Below are 16726 nucleotides of genomic sequence, written 5' to 3' on the forward strand. Positions count from 1 at the left end.
ATAAAGACTTTGTCTGGTAAAACATGGTTTAACCCAAGGCTCTTTTCTGGGTCAAAGGGAAGGCCTGGTCACTAGGGCACAGATGCCATTGTCACCTCCATCAGCACACTTGCTGTGGCCAGTGTCTGGCACATCGTAGTAGTAGGTGCTACAAAACCACAGGTTACACTGGAATTTGCTAAGTGGTCGTGAGAAGCGAGTTGCATGCATAGCGCCTAGCCACTAAGGTTGGCTCCCCAAGAAGTAGAGTGGCTTAGGTGGAGTGATCCCAACAAGTCCTGCAAGCAGCGTGGAGGGGCAAGACCAGGAGGGAAGGCAGCCAGCGGAGGGTAAGGGAGCAGGGACATTCATCTCCTTCCAACTCCCAGCCTCACTGGCCAAGGGTGGCCCTGGGGGGACAGGGAACAGTTACAGGTCTGGCACACTCTGGAATGGTGGGTGCTGAGTGCCCCTGTGGGCAGAAATCCCATGGCACCTACCACACCGTACACAACAAAGTTTGGATACATACTGTTGATGTTTTCTCAACTCAACCCCAAGGGCCTGCCCACAAAAACCCCACCAAGACCCTCCCTGCCCGTGTTGCATATTCGTACAGACAAACAGGTCCCCAAACTCTCTGGTCCCACTGGTCCATAGTGAGGTGGTCTCTGGCAGCTACTTAGGAAAAAGATTGGAAGGAGTCATCCGAGAGTTGTGACCAGGACTATCTCTGGGCACTGCGATAATAGGTGATTTTTATAACTGGGGGAAAACCATGAAAATGGTGAAAGAAATATGCACCGAAGCAGATTATCACATGGGTGACCACGAGGCGCTCAGAGCTGAGGAAGCACCTAGGGAAGTTCTTTGTTTTTAGACGCACAATTAACAGGTAGGCTAGTAACACTAGGTTGTGTTTGCTGAGCACTTTCTGTGTGCCAGACCCTCTGCTAAGCCCTCGTGCCCAGCCTCAATTCTTCCTTCCCACTGCTCTGGGAGGGAGAGGGGCTTGGCCCTGCTTGTGTATCAGTCAGCCGTGGCTGCAGTACTGCTGGGTAACAGCCACTCCCAACACTCTGTGACTTGCCACGACAGCATGTATTTTCTGGCTTGTGGCTCTGCCAGGTTCAGGCCTGTGCCACGTGTCTCTCTGCCTTCTGAGACCTGTCCTCCCAGGCATGTTCCTCTCACAGTTGCAAGAGAAGTAAGGGCAGGAGGGTGTCTCTGAAGGCTGGGACCGCTGGCCGCTCTGTGCTTCTGCCCACATTGCAGTAGCCAAAACAAGTCATGTGGCCACATCCAGTGTCGAGGGGGTGGGAGGCACAGGAGGGTCAGCAGGCAGAGGGTGGAGATCTAGTTCTCTAACAGGGAGGGAGGAACTGGAAGTGATCATTCCATGTACCCGGAGCCCACCACCCACCTGTGACCTCTTCTTGGATCATGGCCCATGGTTGACAACTGCAGCCTGGACCTCTCCCTGGTGGTCCACACTCGGGTGCTTGATGCCCACACCACACCCTTCTGAGAGGTTCAATGGGCAGCTCCAACATATCATGTCCAGAACAGACTCCTGAACCCAGCCCTCCTCTGCGTTGTCCCCTTCCCGGGTTTCCACGCCTCCGTGGATGGCACCACTATCAGCCTGTGCCTTAGGCCCCCGACCTTGGTGTCACCCTGGCTCTCTCCACCATGCTGTGCTCATCTGCTCCGCCAGCCCGCCCACAGCTCCACCTCCACAACGTGTCCCATATCAGCCCACTTCTTTCTGCTGCTAACACCCCACATTGAGTTGAGCTGCCTCCGCCTCTCACCAGAGATGAGGACAGGTAGCCTCCTCACTGGTCCCTGTCCACTCCTGCCCCCAGACCCTCTTGGAATGCCATCCTTGACACGGCAGCCAAAATGAACTTGCAAAAACATTGCACTCTCAGGTACAACCAATCTTCCGATGGCTTCCTATGGTGACCAGTGTAAAACCCAAACTCAATCCCTACCCTGTATCATCCATCCCTCCTTCCCTCTCTGACATCATCTCTGCCCTTCTTGTCCACTGTGCTCCAGCCACAGGGCCTGCCTGCCATCAGGGCTTTCAATGCCAGTCTTGTTCCTACCTCAGGGCCTTTGCATCTGCTGGCTCTTCTGCCGGGGAGCCCTCCCTCGGGGCCTTCTATGATAGGTTCCTTCAAACACCAGCTCCTCCCCAGCCTTCACAGCCACTCTGTGTGATGGAACCCTGTTTCATTTTCTTAGAGCACATATCCCCATTTGAAAGTGTCTTGTTTGTTCACTAGAATTAAAGTCCATGTAGCAGGTGCTCAATAAATATTTGTTGAAAAAACTTGCCGGTAGGTTGGACATGGCAGGTAAAAGCAGGAGAGCTCTCCCCAGGAGTTCACCGGTCAGGGGAGCTCTCAGGCAGGGCTCCAGGAGGGGCGGTGGGATGGATTCCATGGGAACCAGAGCTCTGGAGCACCGAGTCCTAACGGGAGTGGTCGGTGGTCGGCTCCCCTCTGAGGCTTGGGAGGGAGGAGGAAAGGCAGAGAGGCCTGTCTGCCTGCTGGGCCCTCCCTCCCCGGCCTCCCCTGCCCCTCTGGGTGAGACCTGGGGCGTGAGATGGGGCACGAGGAACCCCACACGCCAGGGCCTTGGGCTCCAGGAAGGCAGGGGACCAGGATGCAGCACAGGGCCGGGGCCCACTCTCAGTGACCCAGCAGACTGGGGAAAAACCCACCTGCCTGCGGACAGAGGTGGTGAGGAAGCTGGGAGGGTGACAAGGAGACGCTTCCCCACTGATGAGTGACCACAGGCCTGTTCTCACGGAGACTGGGGTTGTCTCCACACTGCCAGCAGGTAGTGCAGCGGGCGGTGCAATGGCACAGCCATGTTGGAAGCAATCTGGCTATTTTTTCCTAAGGGCACCAGCCCTTGGCTCCTTGGTGTGGGTGGGTGCCGGGCAACGCTGCTGGACGGGTGGGAGGGGTGGCGGGGAGCTGGGACGGTGATTGGCATGCCCTGGCCCACACTGACACATTGACACAAGCACACGAGGTTTGACCAAGGCGCTGGCTTCCTCAAAGGCACAGATGACAGCCCAGATGCTCTCCTGCCACAGCTTCAAGACGGGCCCTCTGGCAGGCCTGGTAGGGAAGGAGGGTGCCCACCCGAGGCAGAGCTGTGCCTGCAGACCGGTGGCCATGCACTTAGCCAATGCACTTGGGCGGTGGGGTGGGCTGGGGGCTGCTGTAAACGTCTGTGAGATGAGCCAGGGAGCAAACGAATGGGCCGAGTGGCCGAGGGACAGGGGTTCTCAGAGGAGCAGCAGGAGGAAAGCAGGTGTGTGATGTGGGGTATCTGCCCCTGGGCACTGCTCGTGGGCTGTCATGTTGGAAAGCACTCTGGCTGTTTCCTTTATTTGTTTTTTAAAGATTTTAATAATTCATTTGAGAGAGAGAGAGCGCGCGCGCTCACGGAGGGAGAGGGAGAGGAAGAAGCAGACTCCCTGCTGAGCTGGGAGCCCGCCGTGGGGCTCGATCCCAGGATCCTGAGATCATGACCTGAGCCGAAGTCAGTGCCCAACCAACTGAGCCACTCAGGCCTCGCTGGCTGTTTCCTATAAAGTTAAACTTTCTCCTTCCCTGTCAGCCAGCAATTCCATTCTTGGGTAGATGCCCAACGAGTGTGGGCATGTGTGTGCCAGGGCGAGTGTGCAAATGTGCACAGCAACCCTGTGGTTTTTTTGTTTGTTTTTGTTTTTGTTTTTTTAGCAACCCTGTTCTTAACAGCCTCACAAGGAAACAGCCCGAATGTCCATCAACAGGAAGGTGGTAGGGCACACTGCGGCCGAGCCACAGATGAAATACCGTTGGCAACGGAAAGGAACACACTGCTGGTAGATACGATAGTGTGGATGCATCATGTCAGCCAAATGTTGAGTAAAGAAGTCAGACCTAAAAGAGTCCACACCACAGGCGTCCAAGTGACAAAAAGTTTTAAAAAGACAAAACGAAGGTCTGGCAATAGAAATCAGAACTGTACATACCTCTGGGCAGCCGTGTGTGACAGGGAAAGGGGCACATGAGAACTTTGTAGGATAATGGAAATGACTGGCATGGTGGTCCAAACCCTACCCCTAAGATCTGTGTGCTTTATTATATGTGTATTAGAGTTTATTTTGTCTTATTTTATTTTTAGTTTTTAGAGACAGTGAGAGCAGGAGCATGAGCAGGGGGTGGGGCAGCAGGAGAGGGAGAGAGAGAACCTCAAGCAGGCTCCACATCCACTGTGGAGCCAAATGGGGGGTTGGATCTCACGACTCCAAGATCATGACCTGAGCCGAAATCGAGAGTCAGATGCTTAACCCACTGAGCCAGCCAGGCACCCCTAGACTCTATTTTTAAACTTAAGAAAAGTAGGGACGCCTGGGTGGCTCAACAGCCTTTGGCTCAGGACCTGATCCTGGATTCCTGGGATTGAGGCCCAGGTCGGTCGGGCTCCCTGCATGGAGCCTGCTTCTCCTCCCTCTGCCTGTCTCTGCCTCTCTTTGTGTCTCTCATGAATAAATAAACAAAATCTTGAAGAAAAAAAAAGTAGGCATGAGAGAAGACTTCTATTGTCAGTGAGATGATAGACTAGACACCTACCACCAAAAGCCTACAATGTTGAATATGATATCACGTCCTTTTAGATGTTTAGCTAAAACGAAAAAGAGGGTAGTAACCAAAAGCCAGACACAGAAAGGGGGCAGGGAACCTGGGTGCAGACAAGGAAAGAAGCCACCTGACAGGGGAGCCTCTGCTATAAAGGAACACCTGCAGGCCTGTTCTCATGAAGATTTGGTTTGCATTTATTCCATGTGCAAGACGAACCCTGAACGTGGCCCTCGGTTTGGAGTGTCTTCGGACGCCTCCGAGAAATAAGAGCAAATTTAGGGAAGGATGAACTGGCGACCCAGAACATGCGGGATTCCCATGATAAAGCTCTGACAGAGATGAGACGCCCAATCCAAAATTACAGAGCACGCCAGGAAACACTCCACCATAAGTAAGTTGGCAGAAATAACGACTACTATCACCCCAAGGTTAGCACACCAGGGACTCGGGTGTGTATACAGCCCCTTGCGGCATAGTGCATGGCATAGGAAAGAAGTATGAAAATGAGGCACATTGGGGTGCCTGGGAGGCTCAGACAGTTGAGCGTCTACCTTCGACTCAGGTCATGGTCTCAGAGGCTTGGGATCCAGCCCCACATCGGGCTCCTTGCTCAGTGGGGAGACTGCTTCTGCCTTTCCCCAACCCTCACTCATGCTCCCCCACCTCTTAAATCAATCAATCAATCAATCAATCAATAAACACACAAACAAACCTTTAAAAAATGAAGAAAGAAAATAAGGCCCACCGTTTTCGAAAGTCTGGCCATTTGGAGGTTGGGACGTGGCTGCTGCTGTTCCAAACGTACAATATTTTTGTTTTCCACACCCGGTTCCTTTTATCCTGCATAACCATCTGTAACCCAAGTGAGAGCTGTGTTGAGGTCCCCAAATTCTGCAGCTGTGCGTTCTGGAGAAGTGGAGTCAGATGGCACAGCTCCCCTTCAAGTGGGTGAGCTGCATAACCTTGAGCAAGGTACTTGACCTTCAGTTGTTTCTTTATCTGTGAAAGGCAGATCATAAATCACAGCAGCTGCCTCCTAGGTTCTTGTGAGGATTTCCGCGAGGAAATCCAGGTGGCCTGCGTGGTGCCTGGCTTTCAGCAAAATGGTCGCTATTGTGAGTGCAGTAAAATGAAAATTGAAATGGCTTAAGCTCAGCTCACCTGCTGGGCAGATTTCCTACTTGGGCTGAATTCTGCGCCTCCCCAGCACCCCTGCCCTCCCCTCATGCAGCTGGACCCTTCACCCTGCCTTGCAGTGACTTCAGCCCCCCTTCCATTTCCCCAAAGCATCTCAGACACAAGGCTGTTGAGCAGAGCGGTCTTCCCCGAAGACAGAGGGTAACACATGGGATTCTTGTACAGCCCAACACGGAAACCTCTCTGCAAGAGCACAATCCCCCTGTTCCAGGCCAGTCTAACTCCCACCCCGGCCCCCACATGGCCTCTCTTCCTTCTTCCCCTCCACCCCTCCCCTTCCATCGGAGAGCTTTTTTGCAGAAAGCACCACCACGCTTCTCCAGCTTCTCCCTGGTTTCAGGCTTCCCTCCCGTGACCTGCCCTCCCCTCCCTGGCCTGCCTTAAGCCTCCGCTTTTCACACCCAAATAGTCTATCAGGATGTTCTGCTGCATAAAAAAACCAGACCCCTGCTTCTAGCTTTTAAAATAACATCGTCCTTGACTGCTCTATATTTATTGAGCACTAAGTATGTGTCAGAGGATCTGGGGTGGGGGCCGGGGGCACAGAGACAAACGAGCAGGTGCCCTCTTGCCCATGATGACTGAGTCAGTCTGCTCCGGGGCCCCGGTCCTAGCCCCGAGGACCTGGCCTCAGTTCAGGTTTCTCCGGTTATATCTGACCAACGGGCCGAAGGATGACACACGAGGCACCCCAGCGGACTCAGGACACAGTCCCGCCGCCCCTGCACGGTGCATCCATACAAAAGCGTGCGTTTGCACGTGCACACACACACACACACACACACACACACTCTCCATGCTAATTTTCGCCTTTGATGGCGGCCTCTAGACTGTCATCACCACTCAGTGTTGACAAAGCAAAATATAAAAGAAAAAGAAAGAAATCCACCCTGTCACTTGGACTCCCCCCCCACACCCCCACCCCGCCGGGCTTGGCAGCCCCCACCCCCGCCCCCGTCTTTGTATTATAGGTTTATGTCAAGGTATGTTGGATTCTAAATTAAATGTCAGCCCACTGTACATTTCTGGCTCCAGCCGCAGAAAATGAGGAGCTTGCGTTGGAGACCATCCAGTTGTTCAGCTCCCCGTGCCTAACCGTGAGGGGTGACAAGCCCATTGAATCACTGCACAGTAGCTTTCCATGCCACGGGAAGCCAAGATAAATTTATTTTTAATGATAAATGTGACTGTCAGAGTTAAGTTGAAACAGCTTTACGGCAAGAGCCCAGTGCCCCCGGCAGTGCAGGGCAGAGGCTGCATGGATGAGGGCCAGGGGTCCCGACCTCCTGGCCAGGCGGGCCCCCCAGGCCCCACGAGCCAAGCACATTTGACATTCGGCCCACGTTCGCGGAGCGGCTGCCAGGACATCACTGGGTGTCTCAGGCCAGCTCTCCCTGATGAAGAGGATGGAAGCCAGTGACAGAGAGGGGTGGCAGTGTCGAGACCCGAGTTCCAATCCCAACCCCATCAGTTGCTGGGTCATCTTGACCAAGTTATTTAACCTCTCTGACCTTCAGGGGCTTCATCTATAAAACGGTGATATAAAATGCTAACACCTGTAGGTTTTTGGGGAGGATTACGTGAAATAAGAAATATTGTGAATGAATGGTACTCAGCGCACGGAAAATGCTGAGTGGCAGCTAGTCATGATGCCATTTTATGTAACTGACCGGCGTCAGTTTTCCCATCCATAAAATGGGGGTTACAGTAGCTCCCACATATGAGGGTGGCTGAGAAGCGTGCTTAGCACAGAGCTGAGTATAGAGGTGATGCTCAGATTGCAGCCATGACTCACTGCCCAGGACCCACTCCCTGCTGAGGGGGGTGCTCTGCGTCAGGACCCCACGTGGCCATGCCCTTCATCAGACTATGGCGGGCACCTGACCAAGGGCGGTTGTTACTGGCCTGCTGATGACCTACAATTGACATCTGGCTCCAAAGGATAAGCCGGATGGATCACCATCTTTCTGAAATTTATTTTTTTAAGATTTATTTATTTATTCAGATTGAGAGAGAGAGAGGCAGAGACATAGGCAGAGGGAGAAGCAGGCTCCATGCAGGGAGCCCGACGTGGGACTCCATCCTGGGTCTCCAGGATCACACCCCGGGCTGCAGGCGGCGCTAAACCGCTGCGCCACCGGGGCTGCCCATCTTTCTGAAATTTAAACTAAAAATCCCAGGCAGGAGTTTTCTGTTGTTGGGTCCATCATGTCTAGGTGGCCACAAGCAGGAAAAGTAAAAACATGTGGAGTTGGCAAGCCAGAGGGAGGAGGGTGAGTGGATGCTCAGGGAGTGTGCAGGGGCGCTGGGGCAGCCTTGGGACTACGTCATGCAACCTGGGCTCCTGAGTTCCAGTTCCCCCAAGGTCCTGGCTGGTTCCCAGAGAGCCCTGATCCTGCCCTGGCCAGTTGAGCCCACCGGGGCTCCTCCCTGGTATATCCCTGAGGACACTAGCTTTCTCAAAAGAGCATGGGGAGGCACCATCCCCTCTGTGAAACCAGTTTCGATTTTTCTTATACAGATTTTGGGGTCAATGAGCCGAGGGGGGCCCTCCCCTCTCTCCATGAGGCTATGTCCCAAGCGTATCAGGTGAAGACTGTGTGTAAAGAGGTGAGCAAATGCCTGCAGCTCATGTCAGAGTCACACCTGGGCTGAGTCTTCTCTTAGGGTGCCGAGGGGGTGATGGGTGAAGATCTTCCTTGACACGGGAACTCACTGCACCCGCCAAGGGCGGGAAAGTGAGGGGTCTGTCCCCAGCAGGTGAGACAACCTGCAGCAAGCAGTGCCAGGAGGAGCCACTAGGTGGCCCCCGGTTACCTGTCCAACTGTCCTGCAGGCCCGGGAGCAGATCCTCCAGCCAAGGACCTCCAGCTTACACCTCCGGGCTCAGGGCTCAGCCCGCTGTCACTCTCCATGCCAAGCCTTTGCTGGAATGCCTCCTTCCCCAGCAACCCAGACACCACGCCTTCACGGCCTGGCTCATGCCCTCCTTCTTCACTTCTTCAGGGTTCTTTCCCTGCCCACTCAGAGCACATGCCCCAAACCTCTGTTCACCACCCTTAGCACCACCCTGCCCTCAGATTCTCAGTTCAAACCTACCCCCACCCACCCCTGGTGATCTTTTGTCTGTACAGAGACACATCTGGAGTTTACATCTTCTCCCTAAATCAGGAACACAGTCCCAGCCACATGCCACATGTGAAGCAAGAAGGGGGGTGGAGTGGGTGGGTGCTGATTTCTTCAATGAGGAAATTGAGGCTAGAGCGGACAGGAAATCTGCCCAAGGTCATAGCAGGAAAGTTTGAAATCTGCTCAGGTGCGTCAGTGCACCTCTCTTAGAACGTCACAAGAGTTCTTCCAAAGAGGGTGTGGCTAACCTTTTGGTACACATGGAGAAACTGAGGCTCAGAGAGATGCAGTAATTTGCTCCAGGCTCCGAAGCCAGGGCTCTGTGCTTTCCACCACACTCCTCTTCCCAAGGCAGATGGCCTCCCAGGTCACCTGTCCATCTCTTTAACCTACAGGAAAGGAGCCCCCGGAGGAAGGGTGCCCTGGGGAAAGAGCCTGGACTCTGATCAGGGCCTCTGTGGGGACCAAGACTATAGCATCCTCTCCAGCAACCTAGGCAGCCTCCCTGTGGGGCGCAAAGGGGGCGGGGCCGCAGGTAGGGCAGCAGGCAGCCCTGAAAGGACGGGGAGGCTGTGGACACACAGCTGGCCTGTCGTGACCCCAGCTGCTGGCGGGTGAGTGACAGTCGCTCAGATGGGGGCGGCACAGGGTCCCACGGCCTCCCCGGCTCAGGGCGCGGCCACCGTGCCGGCGGGGCGCGGCCCGTACCCCCGGGGGGAAGCCTGCATCGCCTGTGCGGGGCTCGGAGAGGCACCGGGAGAGGGACGGAGATGGGGCGACAGACTGGCAGCCGGCGGGGAAGAGACGGAGACGGTGCCAGGGAACAGCGTGGCGGGCCAAGGCTCCCCGGGAGCCGGGAAACAGCTTTGGGGAGAAGCGGGGGGCGGGAAGTGGGGGTGTCTGTTCTGAAGCTGGGGGGAGCAGGGGCGATCGAGGGGGCGGGGGAGGGGCCCCGCCCGGGCTCCCGCGGCGCCTGGAGAGGGGGCGGCCGCCGAGGACGCGGCGTCGGGCCGTGGGGCGCCTCCCGGTCGGAAGCCGCAGCAGCAGCTCGTTAGCCGCGCGGATTAAGGACTTTGTCAATTACCTCCGAGGGCGCGCCGGGCGGATTAAACGCTTTTAAAAGTGCGGCTGGTGGGAGGGGTCGACCGAGAGGCCCCTCCCGGTGCAAATCCCTCGGCTCCCCCGCAGAGGAGGAGGCGGGGCTGAGACGGCGCGGGGCGCGCCTGGGGAGCGCGGGCGGAGCGGCCGGTCCTCAGGGCCCGGCGCCGGGGACCCCCTTCCGCCCGCGGGCGCCAGGGTCCAGGGTCGCGGACTCCGGCCGGGGCGCCCCCCGGCCCGCCTCGCTGGTCGGGATCCGGAGGGGAAGGACCCAGCGGCTGGCGACCCCAGGACGGGGCGCACCTGCCCGCGGGGCCCGGCCCGAGCCCTCGGAGGCCCGCAGGGGGCGCCCCCAGGCCGGCCCCGCCCCCGCCCCCGCCCCCGGCCCCGCCCGCGCCGCTCCCGGGAGGCGCCCGACGCCCCGGCAGGGACGCCCCCTGGGCCCGCCCGGCGCCGCGCCCCCTGCGCTCCGGGAGTCGGCGCGGGTCGGGCCGGGGAGGAAGTTTGTGCGGAGGCGCCGCGGGGCGCTCAGGGCCCTCGGGGAGCCGGCGGGAGGCGGGCTGTCCGCGGCGCTTTGCCGCCCTCCCCGCTGGCCCGGGGGCCTGGGCCTGGGGCGGGTTGTGCCCCTCGATCTGGGCCTTCCCGGCGGTGGAGCGGGGCTGTGGCCGGCCGCGGTGTGTGGATGTGCGTGGGGGGGAGGGCGGGCGGCCGGGGGAGCAATAAAAGGCAAAGAGAGTCCGAGACAAAAAAGACACGGAGATTGAGAAGGAAGGAGGGAGGGAGGAGGGAGGAGGGAGGAGGGAGGAGGGAGAGGAGCGCGCAGGGGGAGGCGCGGGAGCGGGGAGCGGGGACGGCGCGCAGCCAGAGCGGCGGGCGGGCGGGCGGGCGGGCTGCTCTCGCGCTCCCGCTCCCGCTCCCAGCCGCGCACCCTGCAAACCCCGTGCACCCCGCAAACCCCGTGCACCCCGCGCACACCGCGCAGCCCGTCCGCACCCGCGCTCCCCCGCGCTCCCCCGCGCACGCACGCACGCCCGCCGGCCCCGGCCCCTGCCCCCCGGGCGCGGGCCCCGAGGCGGGGACCTGGCGGGAAGGACGCGCCCCGCGCCCGAGCCCGCGCCCACCGCCGCGTCTGTGCGCTCCGCAGCGGCGCGCCTCGCCGGGCGCCCCCGCCAGTCCGGCCGGAAGATGGTCAACGACCGGTGGAAGACCATGGGCGGCGCTTCCCAACTTGAGGACCGGCCGCGTGACAAGCCGCAGGTACGCGCGGGCCGGGGCCGGGGCCGTGGGGACGCGGGGCCCGCGCGGTGGGCGCGGTGGTGGCCGCTCAGCTCGAGGCTGGAGTTTGGGGCGCACCCCGCGAGACTCCCAGAGGCCTGGGGCGAGGTGGCGCCTTCCTCTCCTCCTCCTCTAGAAGAGGCTTGAACTTGGGGGTGCGGGTGCGGCCAGCACCCCTGCAGGAGCCGGGCGCTGTGGCAGAGGGCCCTCTTGCTCCTCCGCCAGCCAGCAGGTACCCGCGTGAGCAGGGGGTGGGGGACCTCTGGTTCACGGGGTGACCAGCCCGTTAGTGCCACCTCACAAATCACACCCTTCGCTGAGTGTCTGTTTCCTCACCTCCACGATGGGCATCTTACTCACTTGCTAAGTATCCACCCTGGGCACCACCCCCTGGTGCCTGAGCTTCTGGACCGGGGTTGTGGATCCCCTGGATCTGCTCTAAATCCTCGCACTTTAAACAGGGCCCCCCTTATGCAATAAAGGATCAATACATTTTTGTCTCATGTGAGAAGACTGGGTATCATGATTCTCCAGCTTTTAAGACGAGAAAAAGCAAGGCTCTAGAGGCCATGGAGCGCTGCCGAGATTTGAACCTGGGTCCGTGGTTCCAGGTCTGTCCCTTCTACCCTTCCTGCTGCCTCTGCAGGGGCAGTGGAGGCAGCAGGCTCCGAGGGTGCCCAGGGCTGTGCGCAGGAAGGGGGGGCGGTGAGGGCAGAGCTCCAGGGCTGGCCAGAGCAGGGCTGGAGATGGGGAGCTGAGCAGAGGGACAGCCCTGGGGCTGCCCCAGGCCGGGCTGCCAGGGGACCACGGCAGGCAGGCAAGATGAGGAGGCTCGCTCACCGAGGAGAGGAAATAATGGGGCTGCCCATTTTAAATTTTAAATTTCTCCCAGACAGATGTCTTTGGGGAAAGAGCCGTTTGTGTTTGCGGTGGCACAAGGGGACTCAGCAGGCCCAGGCCTTGATGGCCCCTCACTCTCCAGGGCTGCAACCTGCCTGTTCTGTCTGGAGTGACAGTGCCGGGTTGTGGGAGCCCAGCCCTCTACAGTTTGCAAAGCTCCTTCCCAACCAACTGCACAACCTCACTTCCTGCAGCAGCACCCACCCCCCCGGGGTGGGGGGGAGCCTAGGCAGGGATGCACATTCTCATGTCACAGGGTCCTGTGGCTCAGAGACATTGAGGTAGGTGCTCAAGCCACACAGCGTGCTAGCAGGAGAGCAAGGATTTGAACCCAGGTCTGATCCCATTGGCTCCCAATGCCTCCCAGGTGGTCTGTTCCTTTGTTTCAGGTCAGCACCCAAGCCAATGGCTTAATTCCCAGATTAAAAAAAAAAAAAAAAAAAAAAAAAGTCCTGTCCTGCTGGGATCTGACCCCTTATTCTTTTAGCAAGAGCAGTCTCACCCCCTAGACATGTTCAAGGCTATCCCCAGCCTGACCTGTTCTCCTTTCCCACTCACCCCCTCACCAAGACTGCTTGCTTCTTGGTTTGCCAAACCCTAGCCCCACACTAGCTGCCCATTTCTAGACCTTTGTAGTGTCATCTTGTTGGCTCCACCAATATCTCCAACACACACACACCCTTTTGCTTTTGCTCAGGGAAATCCTACATGTACCTCAAAACCTATTCAGATGTCCCCTCCTCCAGGAAGCCTCCCCTGATGTCCTATGGTTGTGCCTCAAAGTCCCAGTAGCATTCAGCCTGTAGTGCTCAGCTGCCTTTTTCTCCCTGCCTTGTCCCCCACCCACCCACGCCCCCTGCCCCGGGTCCCTTGTCTACCAGGAGGCCTCTTTGCTTGCACGCTCCCTCCCGACCCCCATCTCTAACTCTTCCCCCAGGCCCAGGCTCCTGCCCTTCCATGCAGCTCAGGTTGGGAGCTTAGGGATATTTGCTGAATCAAACTGCATGAAGCCTGAGCCAGGCTCTGTGGGTGAGGAGGCAGCAAGTGCTGCCGTGTCTCAAGGGGAGGTGGCTTCTGGGGGATCCGTTTGAAATGTGGCCTCAGGGCCTACTCTCTTTGCTGCTGCCTGGGGACACATATCCCAGCTGCCACCAGCCAGAGCCCAGCTTTCTGCCCCCGTGGCATCAGAGGCGGCTGAGGGCTGGTGGCCCCAGGGCCTGGGCCAATGTCAAACACCACCTCCCACCACACCCCTTCGGTGACCCCGCACGCACGCACAGGCTGTCCCTGTGACCAGCTCCAGGCTCATCTGAAGCTTCAGCTAAGAGGCGAGGCTTTTCCTGTGCTCACTATTGAGACGAGAGCCTCGCTGTCCTGGGTCCCTCCCAACTTCCTCCCTCAGGTCTGGCCCTCTCTCCTCCCTTGTTCCTAGTTTTGTCTTTTTTTTTTTTTTTTTTTCCTAGTTTTGTCTTGACCAAGGACCCGCTGCGTGGCTTTGGGGAGGTTAGTCCCCCTCTCTGGGTCGGGCTTGACCACCCGCAGAATGAGAACAGTAACCTCTGCTGAGGAGGGTCAAGTGAAATCCTAGAGTGTTTTGCAAACTGTAAAGCACTGTACACCTGTGAGGACGGTGGTTGTCACGGGAGCCTGTGGCCTGTTGCAGGGTTGGTGCCCTGATCCCTCTGCCCACCCAGGAAAACGATCTGACCACACAGCTGCCACCAGAAGGGCCTGGCTGAGGTTTGTTAGTGGGCTGCTTCCTCCGGGGAAATAGATGCCCAAGGCTCCACTCAGAGCAGCGTCTCTCCGCACCTCTCGTTTCTTGGCTGCAATCCTTCGAGGAGGTTGGCATCAGGGAAAATCAACCCATTTGACAGATGAGGAAACTGAGGGTCAGGAAGCCAGAGCTGTGACTTGAACCCCAGTCCTCCCAAGTGGTGGAAGAGCCTCGGCAGGCAGATGAAGGGAAGGGTGGCCGGCTGTCCTTCCCAGGGCCAGCCTGGTCAGTGGCATCCCGTCCCCGAGGAGAGAGCCCTGGCACCCATCGGGGCCGTGCTCACGACCCCACTGCCAACCAGGTGGCTGGCATTGCTGTTCCTAGGGACTGCCTTGGGCCACTGTGCCCTGGGCCTGTCCTGCCACCGCTCCTCATTTGCCGGCTGACCTTGGACAAGTGGCCACCTTCATTAGAGTGTCCCCTCTCCCCCCTGCAGAACCAAGGGGCTCCCACCCATGAGGCTGGAGGTGTTGGTGGAATATTAGCCTGAGTTTGGAGTTGCTCGGATGAAAGGATCTAGAAATAGACACGATTCTTCTCTCCTGGAGCATGGAGCAGGAAGTCACCCTGTAACCGGGTTCTCCCCGGCGGGGGCTCCTTTCTCAGCTGTCCTCAAGGCTCCCCACCCCATAGAGAGGTCAGCCTCGACAATCCCAGGGAGTGTCTCCTGGTACTTTGGAAACTTCTAGAAACATTGCAGAAAGAAAACTAAATTCTCATTGGGAAGTTCTTCCTGATGTGTAACCTAAGCCCCGCTGCATTGAGTCTGCTCAGCGACAGTTCTTAGAGTCCCCGTCTCAGCTGGGATGTTCAGCTGTGACCCTGTGCCTCAGGAAGCTTAGACTGTCATGAGGGAAACAGAGACTCACAAGTCAGGTGTTATGAGATACTGTAAAGAAAAGCATCTGTCCTCGCATTCCTTGGAGTTTAGGTGGAGGTCACCTGGTTAGATGTGTGCTGGGAGAGAAGGAGGGAAGAGGCCCACGGGGATGACAAGCCAAGGACTGACTCCCCTCTGTCACTTTCTGTGCCCTCCTCTGGGCCGGGCCCTGCCCCACAGAGTTCACCATCCCGTCCAGCGGGGCGGCTATGAGTGAAGTCAGGGCAGGAGTGCGGAGGAGACGACTTCCCGGAGGAGGTGATGTTTAAGTTGAACAGCATTTGCCAGATCTCGCTTGAAGGGAGACCAATGTGTTTTGGGGGGGCAATAGGAAAGGAGCCAGGCAGGTGGAAAGAGCAGGGCAGGGTTGGGGGCGGAGCCTGCAGGTACCCTGGGCTGAGGGTTTGCAAAACACTCTAAGATTTCACTTGACCCTCCTCAGCAGAGGTTACTGTTCTCATTCTGCGGGTGGTCAAGCCCGACCCAGAGAGGGGGACTAACCTCCCCAAAGCCACGCAGCGGGTCCGTGGTCAAGACAAAACTAGGAACAAGGGAGGAGAGAGGGCCAGACCTGAGGGAGGAAGTTGGGAGGGACCCAGGACAGCGAGGCTCTCCACTGGGGTCCCCGCCCCCCCCCCACAGCTCTGGGCCTGAGAGCCCTTGCTAGACCCCATCCCGCACGCCACCCACCCCTGATTATCATGATCCACAGCTCCACAGTGTGGTTCCGTCATGGTGAACAGCTACCCTGCCTTTGGCTGGGGTGCACCTAGGAGACAGGGGGCTCAGGGCCACTTTCATGTGGATCTGTCCTTGCCTGGCCTCCCCCGGAGGGACACTTTCTTCCTGCTTTGATACAAGGAGTAGAGTCCCAATCTACCCCAGGTGTCTACCCCGGGCACTACCTCCACTTGGGTCCCCTAGCGAATAGGGCAGAAGGCAGGGGGCGATGCCCAGCAGGGCATCGAGGCGCTGTGTCCCTTCCTCCTGAGTACTTCTTTCCCCCGCCAGACCCCATGGCCACCTCTGAGGCTGGGGACACAGAGGAGGCCATGGGGAAAGACCCTACCCCTCCACTGAGGCACCTTTGGGGCTTCCTCCCTCCTGCCTCCCCTGGCAAGAGCCTATCTTGTCCTCCTTGTCTTTGGCTGGGCTTCCTGAGAAGCCACTGACTGTGGGCCCCCACTGGGGGGTGGGAGGTCATGCAGAGTGCAGCCTTGTCCCTCCAACTGGAGGCTCACATGAGCAGTTAGTGGCAGAGGGGACCTTGAACCCAGGGCCCCTGGCTCCTCTCATGCCCACTGCCCGGGATACCTTCCCAGCGTCCCCACTCCTTGTCCTGGGAGGTGGGGCCCTGCGTGCCTTCCCTGCCCTGCTGCAGACCCCGGGGTGCGCACCCAGCCCTGCCACGGCCAGAGGCCCGTTAATGAGCTCCAGCCCCACCGCGTGCTCCAGTGGGCTGCCTGCCACCCGGAGCCTCCCTTATTATCTTGGGCAAATTCCTTTGCGAGCCACGTAAACAGCGGCCTATAAAAGTGAACAGTAGTCCGTGTTTCGGGTGATCTCAGAAGACTAATTCTCCGCTGCTGAGTGGCCCGTTTCATCTCCAACTCCATCATCCCCCTGCGCCTCCGGGGTGGGGGCTGCGGCTTTCTCAAGCCTCTCTCCTCTTTTCCCTCTCTGCCTTCCCTCCAGGGGCTGGGGGCTTGGGTAGAAGCAGATGCACGGGAGGGTGAGGGTCCTGGACACATGGGGGACACATGGCTGGCTGCTCTGCCTTGCCAGCTGGGGACCTTAATGTTCTCCAGTTGGAGGACGTTGCTCAGAGCTGCTCGGGGC

At 58.3% G+C, this 16726-nt stretch overlaps 1 protein-coding gene across 3 annotated transcripts in view; it reads left to right on the forward strand.

Annotated features, from left to right (window-relative positions):
- The first annotated feature begins 11177 nt into the window (after window positions 1-11177).
- Window positions 11178-16726, forward strand: part of FIBCD1 (fibrinogen C domain containing 1) — a 32320-nt gene continuing 26771 nt past the window's right edge. For 2 of the 3 annotated variants that reach the window (XR_005364894.1, XM_038549017.1), the window contains exon 1: window positions 11226-11312. Coding sequence is in view for 2 of the 3 variants with exons in the window: in XM_038549017.1 (XP_038404945.1) it covers window positions 11241-11312 (72 nt within the window). In the remaining variant the exon portion in view is untranslated. Of the gene's footprint in view, window positions 11313-16726 lie in introns of all 3 variants that reach the window. The other variant, XM_038549018.1, reaches the window with a different exon arrangement.

Source organism: Canis lupus, chromosome 9, assembly GCF_011100685.1.
Source record: "Canis lupus familiaris isolate Mischka breed German Shepherd chromosome 9, alternate assembly UU_Cfam_GSD_1.0, whole genome shotgun sequence".
NCBI lineage: Eukaryota > Metazoa > Chordata > Mammalia > Carnivora > Canidae > Canis > Canis lupus.